The following is a 17,045-nucleotide window of genomic DNA, read 5'->3' as shown; positions in this document are numbered from 1 at the left end:
AGACTTTCTACCTCCGGGCTATACTCCCAGACCTATTTTTAGAAACAGGGTCTCACTGAGTTGCTGAGAGCCTCACTAAGTAGCTGAGGCTGGCTTCGAACCTGCGCGATCCTCCTGTCTCAGCCTCCCAAGCGCGGGGATTACAAGCGTGCGCCACCACGCCCGGCTTCAATCAAACATATATTAAAGCGAAGGCAACTGTGATAAATTTTCTTTCTAATTAAGAAAAAACTAATAGCGCATACGTGAAAATAAATCTGTTCTTCCGAATTGTATTGGTGTAAATACTATTGTATGATCCCATTGAATTCTTAAGTTGGTGCATCTTTATGCGAATTACTTAAGAAAATAATATTAAAGCCAGCTATGGTGGCACATGGTTATTACAATCCTAGTCTTGGGAGGCGAGACAGGAGGATCGCTGGTTCGACAACAGCCTCAGCAAATAGTGAGACCCTGTTTCTATATAATAAAATAGGACTGAGGATGTAGCTCGGAGGTAGAATACCTCTGGGTTCAACGCCCAGGACCACACACACACACACACACACAAAAAAAAAAAAAATCAGAATATTATATTGCTTTACAAACGTATCTTTAAGCTTGGTGGCTTTATTTCCAGCTGTTTCTTTTCCCTTCTTGGGGTTTCCCTGTCTGGTCTCCTCAATCCACATTCCCTTCTGGTTGAGACAGGAGGATAGTGCAAGTTCGAAGCCAGCTTCAGCTACTTAGAGAGACCCTGCTTCCAAATAAAATATAAAATAGGCCTGGGAGTATAGCCCAGAGGTAGAAAGCCTCTGGGTTCCACCCCCAGTACCACCAAAAAATACTTTCACTTTTTGGGGTTTGGGTTGGTGGGGATTGAATCCAGGGGCATTCGACCTCTGACCTAGTCCCCCACCCCTATTTTATTTTTTATTTTGAAACAAAAGTCTCACTACGTTACGGAAGGCCTAAGTTGCTGGAGCTGACCTGGAACTCTCAATCCTCCTGCCTTAGCCTCCCAAGTACTGGGACTGTAGGAGTGTACCACTACCCCTGGCCCAGAATTATTTTCTTACCACCGTGACGTTTCAGTCAGAGTGAGAGCTGGTTTTGATTAGGAATCTGTTTGCTGAGATAGAGCATTGGGAAAGATAAACAGTTGCTTTGTTACTTCATCTCATCTAAGAAATACTGCATTTCCTAAACATTTCAACATGTGAATGGCATTTTCATTGGGTTTAAAATAAAGCTCAAAAATGCAATTTTCACTTACTAATTATACTGCGGACTTGAACGAAGTCAAGCATCACAAGAATTTATTTATTTTTATGCTGGGGATTGAACCTAGGAGCATTCTTCATCTAAGTTACATTTCTAGCTTTGCTTCATTTTTTTATTTTTTAATTTTGAAACAGACTCTCACTGAGGGTCTCGATAAATTGCGGAGGCTGGCTTCGAACCTACAATCCTCCAGTGTTGACCTCTTGAGTACTATGTGCCAGTGTGCCTGGCTCAGGAATCTTTTTTTTTTAAGTCAAGAATCATTTTTAAAGGGTGCGTAAAACAGTCAAAGGATAACTGCACCCCAATTTGCTCTTGGCAGAGCCTTGAAGAGAAATGAAACGGTCTAAAGTCTTCACTGACTTTTTCACTCTTGGAACTTAGAACCCCTGTGTTGACTGTTTTCTAGTAGTAGAGATTGGAAGTGCCGACTGCATGGAGAACCAAAAACATCAAATTGTAAAGTGCCTTCACAGCACGGCAGCTCTACTCACCCTGCAACCGCAACCTGGAGAACTCTGCGTGGTGTCAGGCAGCCCTTGACATCCGTGGATTTACTAAGCTGCTCTAGGGCTCTAACGGGGCGAGTGTTTGCTATAAAATCCCCAGGAGAGAGCGGTGGTTCTACCGCGAACCTGAGCTGAGGGAGCGTCTAGGAATCTGCTCCCCCTGCAAAGCACAGTGAAGCGCCGACACTGTGACACCGTTCTTAGCATCTGGCATCCTTAAAGAATTATTTTCTGGGGAATCTGGCTCATGAGAATCTACCTGTGAGCTTTCGTGTGTGTGTGTGTGTGTGTGTGTGTGTGTGTGTGATTAGGGATTAATTCCAGGGGCATTCTCTGTGTGTGTGTGTGTGTGTGTGTGTGTGTGTGTGTGTGAGATTAGGGATTAATTCCAGGGGCATTCTGTGTGTGTGTGTGTGTGTGTGTGTGTGTGTGTGTGTGTGTGTGTTATTAGGGATGAATTCCAGGGGCATTCTGCTTCTGAGCTACATTCTCAACCCACCTTTACTGTTTGTTTAGAAACAGTCTCTTAGGTTGTGCCAAGTTTCCTTCAAGCCAGCGATTCCCCTGTCCCAACCTCCCGAGAACAGGGCTGGCAGGACCATGCCCACCACCCTGGCCAAGCTTTCCTCTAGTCTCTGCTGAGTGGACCACATTACTACTATTGGGTGGACTATTATTGGGATGACTTGTTTCATAAAGACAGAGCCAGGCCCTCTCCTACCTTGTGGTAATTACTGTTAAAAGACTTTTTTTTTTTTTTTTTTGGTGGTGGTGGTACTGGGGTTCCTGGAAAGCCTTCCACTTCTGGGCTACACTCCCAGACCTATTTTTATTTGTAAACAGGGTCTCTTAAGACAGCACGGCTGGCTTCGAACCTGCGCTGGCTTCGAACCTGCGCGATCCTCCTGTCTCCGCCTCCCAAGCGCGGGGATTACAAGTCTGCGCCACCACACCCGGCTTAAAAGACATTTTTAAAATGAGAAAACTGGCCTGGCCTGGCGCATGCTTGTAATCCCCGCGCTTGGGAGGCGGAGACAGGAGGATCAAGCCAGCCGCGCGCGCTGGCTTAGGAGACCCTGTTTTCAAATAAAAAGATAAAAATAGGTCTGGAAGTGTAGCCCGGAGGTAGAAGGGCTTCCAGGAACCCCAGTACCACAAAAAAATAAAATAAAATAAATAAATAAATAAATAAATAAATAAAAGGAGAAAACTGAAGCTTCAGTGCAGGTTCCTGATTTCAGGGTCTGTGGCAAGTGTAGTAAACAGATTTAAGTCGCTCGTATTTGCTTTTCTTGGGCCTTAAATGCATGCATCAGTAATTCCCTAACTACTCATAATTTGGCTATAATAAAACTGTAAGAATATTTTCCCATATTTACATTAATGATACCTAGGTGACTATGTGTGGTGATCACACATTCTTGGTTTCCTTCCTATGTATAGCTTAAAACTAAACATAGCATTTACCAAAACAATATAGAGATAAAATATTTTACCTTATTCTAGTGAAACCTACAATCTCAATATCTCTCTCTCTCTCTCTCTCTCTCTCTCTCTCTCTCTCTCTCTCTCACACACACACACACACACACACACACACACACACACACACTATAGTTTCCTTTGCAGAATACAAGCTGCTGAAGTTTTCAGACTAATCTTTCCTCTTTTCTCTGCCACACGATTACTCAAGTACAAAACAGATTGGCGATATAGATTTCCTGTCTTTCACATACAAATATAAATCCATGCGCAATTGAATAAATTATTAATTTACATCCCCAAAGTGGATAAATATTTGGCTCTGATGATCTTGTTGGTAACTAGTCTCTTTTCCCCTTAGTTTCCCACCCCAAAGACTCTGTCTTTTCCTTTTCTAGACCAAATAATTCAGAACAAGTATCAGTTTTCTGAGTGATGTTTTTGCCCTCTTCATTTCAACCTCTGATCTTATAGAGTAGAATCTCAATCAGCTAGGGGAAACAAGGCAATGGTAACAAGTACACGTAGCTCTGAGAAAGCAGCTGTCTGTCAATTCTACAAACGAATACAACGTTGGATATTGGGGATCGATGTCTATAATAACAGTTTTCCTATGTGCTTATATAAAGTTGCAACCATTTTACTGATTGACATGTTATCACTTTCTTTTTGTGTGTGTGGTACTGGAGATTGAACCCAGGGCCATTCTACCTCCAAACTATATCCAGGCATCCTCCCCATCCCGCTTTAATACAGAGGCTGGTCTCGAACCTGAGACCAAGTATTGGTATTTGGTATTATAAGTGTGTACCACCACGGCCGGCTCATATCCTAAATTTCTTGATACGTGGAAAACAAAATTACCTATACTGGTGCACCTTCTTAAATCGGCTTGATCCTAAGAATGTACTTCCTTCTTTTAAAATCTCCTCTTTCAAACAAAAGTACGTTACATCATGGCTTCTAAATGCTGTTGCTATGACTGAGGTAAGTGAGACGGGGAGCCCAGCATTCTCCAGCTGTTGCAGGGCATCCGTAACTAAGCGTACCCCTGCAAGGACCCCCAACTCCATTCACATCACTCAGACGACCTGGGTCAGTGTGAAGCACATGGGACAGTGGGTCAGATAGTTCTACCTAAGCATGCGCGCACTCTAATGGTACTGAGGATTGAACCCAGAACATTCTACCTCTGAGCCACACCCCAGCCCTATTTTATTTTGAAACAGGGCCTCATTAAATTGTGGAGGCTGGCCTTGAACCCACAACCCTCCTGTGTCAGTCTTCAGTCTCTCCTAATCCTGTGCTGCCACGCCCCGCCTCAGTTTCTTGCCCAGCCAACCGCTGGCCTGGGGCAAGGGTGAGCCAAGATACACAAAACACCCTGATTCTCACAATTTGTGGGAATTGGTAAGTGCCTTTATTCGGCATTGCTGTTTTGAAAAGATTTTTTTTTTTTTTTAAATTTCAAATCAACTTTTGCTGCTCCTCTAGTCTCCTGGAAGCTCCTCTTCCCGGTGGCATCCTCCTCCTTCCGCATCCATGCCCCCTGTCTGCAGGAGCTGCTATCCTGTGCTTTGCTCTGAGATCCGCAGGGAGCAGGTTGCAAGCTCTGAAACCAGCCCTTGGGGGGGAACAAAGGCGAGAAACTGGAGGCAGCTCCTGGCAATCCAAACTGCACTGTGGCCCGTGCACTGGCGAGAGTTTAAAAGGAACAGATTTCTGTAAAATGCTGAATTATGAAGGAGTATTGATCATGTGGGTAGAAATATCTAGAAGACTTCATCTTTTTTTTTTTTGTCTTCTAGACTTTGCTATCACACAGACAAATGTTTCAAGTCAACTATTTATTCCAAGGGCAGCGGCGCCTAGGCTGCTAAATGTACATTACGCGCTCAGATGTTAACATTTGTTTTCAATCTTAGAAATGATCTCGGGAACTCCACGGTTGCTCACAGAGCACAGCCCACCCGAGAAAGTGGAGCCGATGCGGGCTCTTAGCCACGCAGCCACAAAATAATATTTTAATTGGCTAAGCTAATATTTGATCCAAGTTCATAAAAGTTTGAAATCAAATAATGAAATGCAAATACGGTCTTCATCCCAAAGACGATAAGAATGCCTTTAAGCTAATATTTTTAACAAGAAGTGTTCGACAGCGCTCTCTTGTAAATTTTATCATACCTGAGGCAGTTTTCCTCATTCGATTAGCTGGGAAGCTGAATTTATCCTGAGGCAAACCAGACATCTAGTGCGGGCTAAACTCAACAACTGCAGCTTAAATTTGGCTTAATATATCCCCACTTGGATCTGCCTGTTTAATTCTCTTTCATATGATAACGTTGGTTTATTCATAGCCCTGCCACCTGAGCAAACTGAACCTCATATCTTATTTCTAAGAAAACTTTGCAAAGCCCCCCAAAGTTCCAAGTGGTAATCAGATGCAAGCTTATGGCTCTAAAACCTTTCCAGGACATGACTGCTAGGATGAAGAGCTTTATGTCTGAGGCAGGGGCTGATTTTGATGAACATGGAGGCTTCCCAGCTCTTTGGGGACAGATGGTCTTTATAAAAGGATGAGGACAATGACTTCCAAGATGAGGCGGGGCAGCTGCAGTCCTCACATCCCGGTGTGAAATGCTGCTGCTACCCATTTCATCAAATAGTTTATACGCCTGGACTTTTTAATGTCGAATCCTATGCACCTTTAAATTCTCTTTCTTAGCCCCCAAATATTCAATCAGTTCACAGCCAGAGATCTTAATTTTGTCTTGTTCTCCGTGAATGTGAATGTAGTATTAAGTATCATCCATTCTGTAGAGGTTAATACAGCATATGACCTGTCCATGGCCTTAAAACCCTGTTATCGTGACCTGCCTGCCTTCTTCATTTTTATACCCAAGGATTCTGGAAGACAAACCGCAATTTTGTACATAAACTTTAACATAGAAATGCAGCATGCCCGCGCTTGGGAGGCTGAGACAGGAGGATCGCACGGGTTCAAAGCCAGCCTCAGCTACTTAGTGAGACTCGCAGCAACTTAGTGAGACCCTGTTTCCAAATAAAATATAATTGGGTCTGGGAGTATAGCCCGGAGGTAGAAAGCCTCTGGGTTCCACCCCCAGTACCACCAAAAAAAAAAAAAAAAAAAAAAAAAAAAAAAAAGAAAAGAAATGCAGTTCCTAGGAAGGTTTCTAAACACAGCACACAGCCCTAAAATGGGTTTTCTTGGAAATATTCAGATGACCACTTAGGACACTTAACAAGCCAGGCATGGTGGCACAAGCCTGTAATCCAGGTACGTGGAAGGCTGAGACAGGAGGACCTCAGGTTCCAGGCCAGCTTCAACAGTGTAGTGAGACGCTCAGCAACCCAGCAAGACCCCTTTTCAAAACAAACATATAAAAAGAGCTGATGGGGTAGCTCGGAGGTAAAAGACCCTTGGGCTCAATCCTCAGTGCCAGCAAAAAAAAAAAAAAAAAAACCAGCAACCCCAAAACTCGAGCATCTAACAGAAAGAATGCTTTTCCTTTTATTCTTTAAACTCAATTCTATGATTTGGAATTAAATTGTACTTTTTCTAGAGATAAGTTGTAGGAGATGTATTCTTTTTTGTGTGTGTGTGTGGTACTGGGGTTCCTGGAAGCCCTTCTATCTCCGGGCTACACTCCCAGACCTATTTTTACATTTTTTTTAATTTGGAAACAGGGTCTCCTAAGCCAGCGCGGGCGGCTAGCTTCGAACCTGTGCGATCCTCCTGTCTCTGCCTCCCAAGCGCGGGGATTACAAGCGTGCGCCACCACGCCCGGCACCGGAGATGTATTCTATTATATTTGAAACTGGGTTTGAAAACCGCTCAAGAGGCTAATGGTTGGGACTGCTGATACACAGAAAAACCCCAGTACCTTTCTGCCAACGTAATATTCACGAGTCTTCAGTGCAAACTCGCGGGTTCAGTAGTATGGGCTTTGGGTACCTTGGTGCGGGGGGGACAGGTGCTTTACATAAAGCAGGACAAGGTGCAGAATTAGAGCCCTGGAGAGGTCGAGCGAAGTTCAAGTCATTGTGAGTTTGAGGTGCAGCGGTTGTGTACCCACAACCTGACAAAGAATCTGCAGCCTCCAGCATGGTCACACAGGAGGGAAGGGCATCGCACGTGGTAGAGGAAGATGTTCTCCACATAGCAAAGCCTCCTGGATTCCAGAAAAGCAAGCCAGCTTGGCCTCGCATTCAGAGCACCCAGCCTAGGTTCCTGCTTGAATCCGTTTCCGAAGAAAGCGCAATACAGAAGAGAGTTTTTGCTTGTAGCTTGCGATTGCTACAAACCGATCCTACACGAAACAAAGTCTGTCATGCATTTGATTGGGAAGAATAGCGGCATATAAAGGCAAAAATTGGGGGCAATGATGCTGATTTAGAACGTTTAATGGAGAAATTTATTGGCATATTTATTGAAGGTCTTTTTGGTGCCTAGCACTGACCAGGTGCTAGCGGTAGTGCTAGAAAGAAAACGAGGTTCCTGCCTTCGTGACTTCCATTCTTGTGTGGGTGATTGGGAAATTTAAAAAATACCAGCCCAACCTTTGGTATTTACAGAGGCAGAAATTTTAGGCTCCAAGTAGTGACTTGCCCGTGATATCACCGTTCCATAGAGACAGATGTAAGCCGAGAAATCAAGACACGCGATTGCTGAGAAATATTCCTTCTGTCCAGGAACTCTGCTGCTTCCTGACGATGTGTATTTTGCTGGCACCTCTGCAGGTGACAGTTTTTATGCAATAATATCTTTTTTTTTTTTTTTTTTTTTGGTGGTACTGGGGTTCCTGGAAGCCCTTCTACCTCCGGACTACACTCCCAGACCTATTTTATATTTTTTGAAACAGGGTCTCTTACGCCAGCGCGGCTGGCTTCGAACCTGCGCGATCCTCCTGTCTCCGCCTCCCAAGCGCGGGGATTACAAGTGTGCACCACCACGCCCGGCTTATGCAATAATATCTTGAACCCAGGTTTTTCTGGGCACTCTGGTAAGCACTGCATTAGCAGTGTTTTATGTAATATGCCATGCCTATCTTGAAGTAATTAGGCTTAAAAAAATCGAATGAAAAGTGTTTACCTTAAACTTAAACTTGGTCATATTTACTTTATTCATCTTTTTTAACTGAAAATGGATAAACTTGCAAAGAAATACCACAGTGGGGAAAATGAAAGATGGCTGTTAAGCAAGACCATCTTCCAGGTATGTAGCTGGAAGAAAACACAACTTCCAAACTCTAGCTTGGCAGTTAGAAGAAGAATGTTTGGTGAGGATACAGTGCTCGGTGCATTTTTACTAGTTTATACCTAGTCAAGGCATCATTGCTTCTAAGGGAGTTATTTCACTTCTTTTGCTAAAAAACTAGGCTCAAGTTGGGTGCTGTGACATATGCCTGTAATCAATCCCAGTACCTGGAAATCTGAGATATGGGGACCCCAGGTATCCGAGGCCAGCCTCAGCAACTTAGCAAGACCCTGTTTCAAAATTAAAATAAATAGCCGGGTGTGGTGGCGCACGCCTGTAATCCCCCCTCTTGGGAGGTAGAGACAGGAGGATCGTACTGGTTCGGAGCCAGCCTCGCTGGCTTAAGAGACCCTGTTTCCAAATAAAAAATATTAAAAAATAGGTCTGGGAGTGTAGCCCGGAGGTAGAAGTGCTTCCAGGAACCCTAGTACCAATAAAATAAAATATAAATAAATAAATAATAAATAAATAAATAAATAAATGCCAGGCATGGTGGTACATGCTTGTAATTCCAGTCCTTAGGAGGCTGTGATAGGAGGATCACGGGTTCAAGGCTAGCCTCAGCTGCTTAGTGGGGCTCTCTGTAACTTAGCAAGACCCTGTTTCAACACAAAAGATTAAGCTGGGCTTGGTGGCGCACACTTGTAATCCCAGCATTTGGGAGGACGATCGTAATTGTGGCCAACCTCAGCTACTTTTAGGGAGTGAGGTCCTTTGCATCTCAGTAAGACCTTGTTTCAAAATAAAGAATGAAAAATAGGGTTGGAGATATATATAGCTCAGAGGTAGAATACCCCCTGGGTTCCATCCTCAGTACCACAAGGGGAAAAAAAAGATAAAATGGGGCTGAGATTGAATGCCCTTGGGTTCAATCCGTAGGAGGGGAGGGGAAGGGAGGGATGGAGGGAGGGAAGAAGGGAGGGAGAGAGAGAAGAGAAGAGAAGGACCATCTGACCACCCACGCCCATCCCATTCTCCACCTCCAGCAGGTGACCGTGGTTCACAGGTCGTGACACAGAGAGGTAGAGCTCTCTGGAGTTGAAAAGTCAGCAGCCCGCGGGCTCAGGTCCTAGCCCTGCCAGCAGGGAGACTTGTCGAGAGTGACATAGGGTTTTAGGGTGAGACAAGGCCTGGCCACAAATTTAGGATCTACTTTTGACTAATGTTGAACCCACTGCTAAGTCTCAGTTTTTCTCCTGGAAAGCGGAAATGCTAATGCCTTGCCCCCAAGCGGCTTTAAAAAGGATTAAGTGAGCAACGCCACTTGGGCACGGCCCTGGATGCAGGCAAGCGGCAGCTCCTCCCTCCTTCCCTAGGTCTTAACCAATTTTGAGATCTCAGAGAAGCCGCTTCATCTCTCTCAGTCGTAATTTTATCACACTAACAAAACCTCCTCAACATGGAAGCCTTGCTGGAGGAGGTGGCGCACGCCTGTCATCCCAATGGTTGGGAGGCTGAACCAGGAGGCAGGTTCAAGGCCAGCCTCAGCAACTTGGGGAGGCGCTCATCAACTTAGCAAGACCCTGATTCAAAATAGAAAAATAAAATAGGGCTGGGGGTGTAGCTCAGAGGTAGACCGCCCATGGGTTCCATCCCTAGCATCACAAAAAAAGAAAAGAGAATCTTTTCCAAGCAAGCCTCCTAGGCCTGTTCTCTTGCGCACATCCTCGCTGCTTCCTGGGATTCCAGCTTTACTTGTGATGGGGTCATCAACACACACCCCTCTGCTGAGGTCTAGAACCTGGCTTCCTCCCGTACCCTCCCATTTCCGTCCAATGTCTCCCGCACACAAGGCTGCACCTCAGCTCCTCAGGTAACCGCTGCCTTTCTCGGGTGATGCATGGATGCCATGATGACAGCCCTTCCTCACGCTCTGTTAATAAACTCAAGGCCACCAAAGCCTTGATCGTCCTTTCTGTTCATCCCTCCTCCACGGTGGCCCGTTTCTCCCCTGGATTCCTGCAGTGGCCTCCTGGCCAGCCTCCCCCTTCCTGCCCACACCCATCCCTTTGAGCAGAGTCTCCTTCTAAATCAGAAAGCTGGTCATTTTCTTTTCTGAAACCTTTCTGGTGCTTCTGAATTGCTCTCATGGCAAAATTTGAGTCCCTGACCTTCACCTTAAACCTTTACCTTAAACCTTCTGGCTTCCTGATAGGTGAACCCCGCCCCCATCAGCGCAAGGGCTGTTCAAGTACCTGCTGCCTGTGTGCACTCCTACTTCGCTTCCCAGATTCCTCAGATCTCCCTCCCCTGGGACCTCTTTTTGTCCTGTGAGCCCCGAGTTAGGTGCTCATCCTGTGTGGCCCCAAGGCCACCTCACGTTAGATGAGCTACTGGACACAGACTCTTTTATTCCTGTATCTTCAATATCTGACTCGGCTCATGGATGGATGGATGGATGGATAGATAGATAGATATACTATATATGAGGATATAAAATAGTAAAGCATGCTCAAGTATTTCCATGTACATGAAGAGCACATGTTCTATGTACACATTTTTGCACATGGCTCCTGATTATGGATACATTTTCTTATCAGTAATTTGCAGATTAAGGCACTGAATTGCATGTTCTGGTTGGCAAAGATAGCTCTTGGATTAATTAGAGTATATATGCACATCTATACTATGTAAAGTATTTTAGAGATGGATCTAAAATCTCAAGGCTCAGGTTTTATTGGAAGCTAGTGATCGAATCCCCCCCTTAGACATCAGCCCTGAAAATATGCTGCCTTTCCACCCCCAGCCTCTACATACCCACATTTAGTTTTTAAGTGAACTTTTTTTCATACGAGAAGAGCTAGCAGGTTGCTCTCCAACAACCCACAGTTCTTACAAAATTATTTTTACAAAATTATTCAAATTTAGCCCTCTAAGACTATGGTTAAAAATTAATGCTTGACAGAGACTTCATTTCTCCTTTTCTGTATCAAAGGAAAAGTCCTTCTGAGGACACATTTTGTGACAATTTGCAGGCTGTCATCTCTCCAAAAGCCTTCAGGAAAAGAAATTTCTCCAGGTGTAAACACCTGCCTCTTGGCCCCTCCTCGATGTCTTTTAAAAGACTTGAGATTTTTTTTCCCCTCCTGCTTCGCAGTCAAGCACAGCTCCTACCCCTTCTCCTCAGCCCCCTTGCTCAGCAAAGGACCCATCTCCGAGAAAATGTATTGAAGAAGAAGGTTCCCCGGCCGCTTTGCCGCGGCGGTGACCCGGGAGGCAGCGGTAAGAGTCCTCAGCCTCACACCCGCCTGAACACTGTGTGGGACTGCAAAGCCAGCGCTGTAATATATTCAAGAAAACCTAAGGGTTTACTTTCCAATAAGGATGGAGAAAAATCGGAGCACCCCACTGTGAGCTTATCCTGATGCTGCTTCATATCAAAAGTGGGTAATTAGTCCCTGAGTGAATAAAGTAGAATAGATGATAAGAGGTTGATACTTAGAGGGAAAGCACGAGATGCTCTTGCCACTCATCAAAATTTAAAGGCTGCCAAGAAAGGGTTGGGAGGCTTCTGCCTGTTTACATACAATTTCCAACTCAGGATCTGTAATGATGGAGTTCGTTAATGAGTGTTTTTAAATTGTATGAAAATGAAGCTTCTATAAATTTCAGAGGATCACAATGGCGGCCAAATGCGTAAGAGTCTGAGGTCCAGCAGAAAAGTGCCACAGAACTGGTGGGAATTTGGGTCTCATCAGTCTCTGCGCTTTCAGCTGGGAGGCCTGTCGCAGAAGTCTAGACGGGGTGCATTGCTATTTAATATGGGAACCGAGAAGCAAATTGCAAAAACAGATTTCTAAGAATTCCAGGACATGTCGTTATTTCTTCAGATTTTGTTTCCTTGTACAACTTAGGGTTAATTCATCTTTGAATGCCTGGTGCTATATATACCTCCTCTAGGAGTTAAGGCTTCCAAATAGGCCAACTGCAAGCCGGGCGTGGTGGCGCACGCTTGTAATCCCAGCATCTGGGAGGCTGAGACCAGAGGATCGCGGTTCACGGACGGCCTCAGCTACTTAGTGAGGCCCTCTGCAACTCAGTGAGACCCTGCTTCAACATAAAGAATAAAAAAATATGGCTGGAGGTGTAGCTCGGAGGTAGAATGCCCCTGGGTTTCATCCCCAGTACTGCAAAAACATATATATATATTATATGCTAACTGCTGTTTATTACTTAGGGGTTCATTTGCTTATTACAAAGTTTTATTTGGAGGAGACATCCCAGAGAACGTGGCTAGTTATTTGTGTGTGTGTGTGTGTGTGTGTGTGTGTGTGTGTGTGCGCTACAGGGGGTTGGTACAGGCATTCTACCTCTTGAGCTATACCCCCAGCTCTTTTCTTTTTTTTATCTTGAAACAGGGTCTCTCTAGGTTGCTGAGAGTTGCTCCATTGCTGAGGCTGTCCCTGAACCTGAGATCCTCTCATCTCGTCCTCCTAAGTACTGGGATCACAGGCATGTGTCATGGCACCTGGTTTAAATTTGTATTTAAATTAATGTTGTGTTTAAATTTTGTGACAAGAGCATTAATTTGCATAAAATTAATTCCACAAGGGTGGTAAGAACATATTCAGTTTCCTTAAAGGACAATAACCATGAATCACCATAAAGAAAATTCCAAGTCTCCCGGGAGGTGGTATCATCTGTATTTTGGCACTTATCTTCTGCTTTGCATTCGGGTTCTTGAGAACTCTGCGAACTGTTCTTTCTTTGTGGGTTTTTTTTTTTTTTTTTTTTTTGGTGGCACTGGGGTTCTTGGAAGCCCTTCTACCTCCGGGCTACACTCCCAGACCTATTTTTACATTTTTATTTGGAAACAGGGTCTCCTAAGCCAGCGCACACAGCTGGCTTCGAACCTGCGCCATCCTCCTGTCTCTGCCTCCCAAGCGCGGGGATTACCAGCGTGCGCCACCGCACCTGGCTCTGTGAACTGTTTCTACTCTAGTGAAAAACCCAGGTTTGCCTGTCAGGCCCAGAAACTGAGACGCAGGAGCGCAGGGACGCTTCCCTGAGCAAAACCGGCCAGGGTAAAGCTTTCTTGGAAAGCATGTAAATTAAGAGTCAATTACTTGGATCACAAAAGAATTCACTTCTGATGCTTTAGCTCAAAAATACAATTGCCTTTAAATTTTTTTTTTTTTTTTTTTTTTTACTTCAGGAAGAGCTCTGTTGCATATATCAAGTTTTGAAAACTTGGTCTCAATTAGAAAAAGAAAGGAGACTATCCTATAAGATAATATAACAGGTCATTTCATGATTGCAGATGCATCAGTCTTGGCAAATATCGTGTAAATTGTAATGGGTGCATATTCTGGGGATGCCTGCACTAAAATACAATATTTTCTGATAAATTCATTGAAGCAGCTTAGTGAGATAATTAATTCAGTTATATGAATTAAACTGTTGATTTGTGGAGAAAAATCAGATACTTGGGTCAATGTATGAGAAAACCGTATGTTTTCCTGCCAGAAGAAAAGGTGTATATTTTTAATCTTTGAAGGGAAAGGTGCCAATTTGGATCAGTACTAAAAGAAATTTATTCGCGAATGCTAATCTAAAGATTTTAAATGATCATTCTGGAATAATAGTATATAAGTCAACTGTGTTTCCCCCCTGCTTAACAGAGTAGCATAATTTATCATAAAATGTTAAACTTAGTTTTCGAAGAATACGTTTCTCAAAAAAAACTACAAAATTTCAAAGACAGCTTTCTAAAAGGGCTGTTACTCATTTATCTTACATTTTCTGCTGTTCAAATTCCTACATCCTCCCTATTAATCTTTATGATTATTGTTAGTTTTCCTGTGCATGCGAGAGTATCTTTCACTGGAGCATAAAATAATAGTACATTTCAAATGCTTTATAGTTAGGTTTAAATCACCATAAGACGCATGTAGATTTCCCCCTCGAACTGTAGGACAACATATTGAAGGTATTTCTGACTGTTTACATTGCATAATTTTGAACCAAGCACCACTCTAGATCCATAGTCGTATTTATAAATATTTTTAGTAATTTTAAATTATTCCAAAAATACTTCATGTAAAATAGGTGGAAATGGTTTATTAACTGTAATGTGCCACATGTATAAAATGTCAAGGGAACGCCAACTTAGCTGCCAGTTCAAATACCACAGGAGATGTGCAGCTCTTAATAGCAGTGTTTGTACAAATCATTAATAATCAAATATTTGCTCATCTACTGTTCCACTTTGAAATAGATGGGGTATCCAATGCTCTCCCTATGTATCTATCTCAGTACCGATTCCTTGCTGATTTAAATTTGGGTCAGAGACTTGGAGACAGAAAGAAGATGCATTGTAGGCTGTGAAGTTATGGCCCAAAGTAAACACTGAAACGATCTTAAACACATTTCAATAGCAAATGTAAGACATTCTTATTGTAGATCCGTTCAAAAATAACAAAAGTGTGTGTGTGTGTGTGTGTGTGCGCGCGCGCGTGCACGTGCGCGTGCGCAGAGGTTAAGATTAACCACATATAGTGCTGAGAACATTGGCTATAAGTTACCATGGTAACCATTAACTTTGTTTAGTGTGTTTAACCTTTTCCTAATACTATGTGCTTTCCTTCAGAATCATTCTTATTTTTTGTCCAATTAAAAAATCAAGGGTGGGGGGGGTGGCCGCATCTGTTTACTTTCTGCCCAGGGGTATGTGTAAATGGACCCGCACATCTGTATATTTTTTCCAGCGGCTTCTATATACACGCCGTATCACAGTTGTAGTTAACATAAATAAACTGCAGAGAAATTCCAACATTCCATTTTCCTTTGCCTGTTGCCTGTGCGTGTATTTGTATGTCAGTCTGTCTTTTTGATCCAGTATTTATAAGGACCTGTAGGGCAGATGTCTTAAAACAACTGGATGAGCACCAGGAGTTAGGCTGAGTGAGTTGCCCCTGTCTGGCTTATCCATACCAGTGACCCAAGACCAGGAAAAAAGAATAGAAAAGCATTAGACCTTAGAAGCCACATTCAGGTTAAAGGGCATCGACCATCCTCCCTGGTAGTCTGCCTAAAGGACAAGGCTTTCATTTGGTAATGATCATTAGTCACTGAGATATATATTTTAGAGAGTTCCCAGTAGCGACTGTTCTGTTGGCAGTCACTGGAGTGTACAGATGGTTCATTAGCATAGGGTAGACAAGTCAAAGGCTTTCAGAATCATTTAGAAAATGTCAAACAGAAACAAGAACCCTGTCACTTTTTATTAGAATTAACTACATCATACCCTGGACACAGATTTCACCTTGGGTCAGAAAAATTAATACAGAATTATATGAATTGTGTAATATACTGGGTTAAGATCGGTCTTTCTCTAGGGACTCATTTGCCAGCAATATATTATGATCCCTCAACTTGAGGAATCCTCAGACCCTTCCTTTTGTAAGATACGAGGAGAGTTGACCTTGCTCACAACCCATTGGTGTCTAATTGATTTGAGGTCTATGCAGAATTTCAACAAGACATCCTTCTAAAGCTCTTTTTGTGTTTCTTTTGCTGGGAAGCTTGGTGAATGAGGCCCACAGAATACTGAGCAGCGTATCAAGTATGCTTTATGGCAAGAGGAAAATACACCCATCAATTGAACACATGGCTCTATTAAAAAGGAATGATAATGCCATTGAGACGTTGTTTGTTTTTTTTAAATGCAGATGTCAAAAACCTGGAGAACTTCCAGCTGGTCGAAGGTGTCCAGGAACAAGTCAACGCTGCCCTGCTGGACTACACCATGTGCAACTACCCACAGCAGACAGAAAAGTTTGGGCAGCTCCATCTTCGGCTACCTGAAATCCGGGCGATCAGTATGCAGGCTGAAGAATACCTCTACTACAAGCACCTGAACGGGGACGTGCCCTATAATAACCTTCTCATTGAAATGTTGCATGCAAAGAGAGCATAAGTTACTACCCCTTAGGAGGTCTGCATTTCAGAACCAAAATAGAGTGGGGCAATGGGAAAGAACAGGAGGGGGGGGGGGATAAAGATTATCTCAACTGCTCCAAGCAACTCTAATTAAAGGACTTGGTTTAAAGAGACTGAATTTTAAAAAGGCATAATAATCAACTACTTAATAGCAAATAAACGATGTATCAGGGTATTTGTATCGTAAACTGTGAATCGAAGGCGTCACATCCCCAAAGGATTCGATTGAAAGCCCTTGTAGTAGAGTCTGGCTGGGACTCACAGGTGGATTCCAACGCTATGTCAGAACAAAAGTGGACCGAACAGAACTGTATATTTAAGCTGATCTCCACTATGAAGAAATTTAGGAACTAATCTGTGTTATTAACTAAGCGTGCACGGTGGGGGATTGGAGCTTTTGGAACTCCTCGGCGGTGAAGCGGAGCTGGGACGATTCTGGAGAGCGCCCGTTGCACCTGCGCCGGCCCCGCCCTCTGCCGTGCGATCACCAGGTCTGTCCTAAGGACCCCGTCCGAATGTCTGTGTCTTAGACTTGTAAACAGCTAATAAGAACCGTCTATCAATTTGTC

The 17,045-nt window shown here is 43.6% G+C and overlaps 1 protein-coding gene across 2 annotated transcripts in view; it reads left to right on the top strand.

Moving 5' to 3' along the window:
* The window catches only part of NR5A2 (nuclear receptor subfamily 5 group A member 2), a gene marked incomplete at both ends in the record, with an annotated part of 153,579 nt that extends 137,126 nt beyond the window's left edge, over positions 1 to 16,453 (top strand). For both annotated transcript variants that reach the window (XM_080698524.1, XM_080698523.1), the window contains one exon: positions 16,206 to 16,453. In XM_080698524.1, coding sequence (XP_080554650.1) covers positions 16,206 to 16,453 — 248 coding nt within the window. The remainder of the gene's footprint in view (positions 1 to 16,205) is intronic.
* Between the last annotated feature and the right edge of the window lie 592 nt (positions 16,454 to 17,045).

The sequence above is a fragment of the Muscardinus avellanarius genome (genome assembly GCF_963383645.1).
Source record: "Muscardinus avellanarius genome assembly, chromosome: 7".
NCBI lineage: Eukaryota > Metazoa > Chordata > Mammalia > Rodentia > Gliridae > Muscardinus > Muscardinus avellanarius.
The sequence above is the reverse complement of the archived record's forward strand: the minus strand, read 5'-3'. Positions and strand labels throughout refer to the sequence as shown.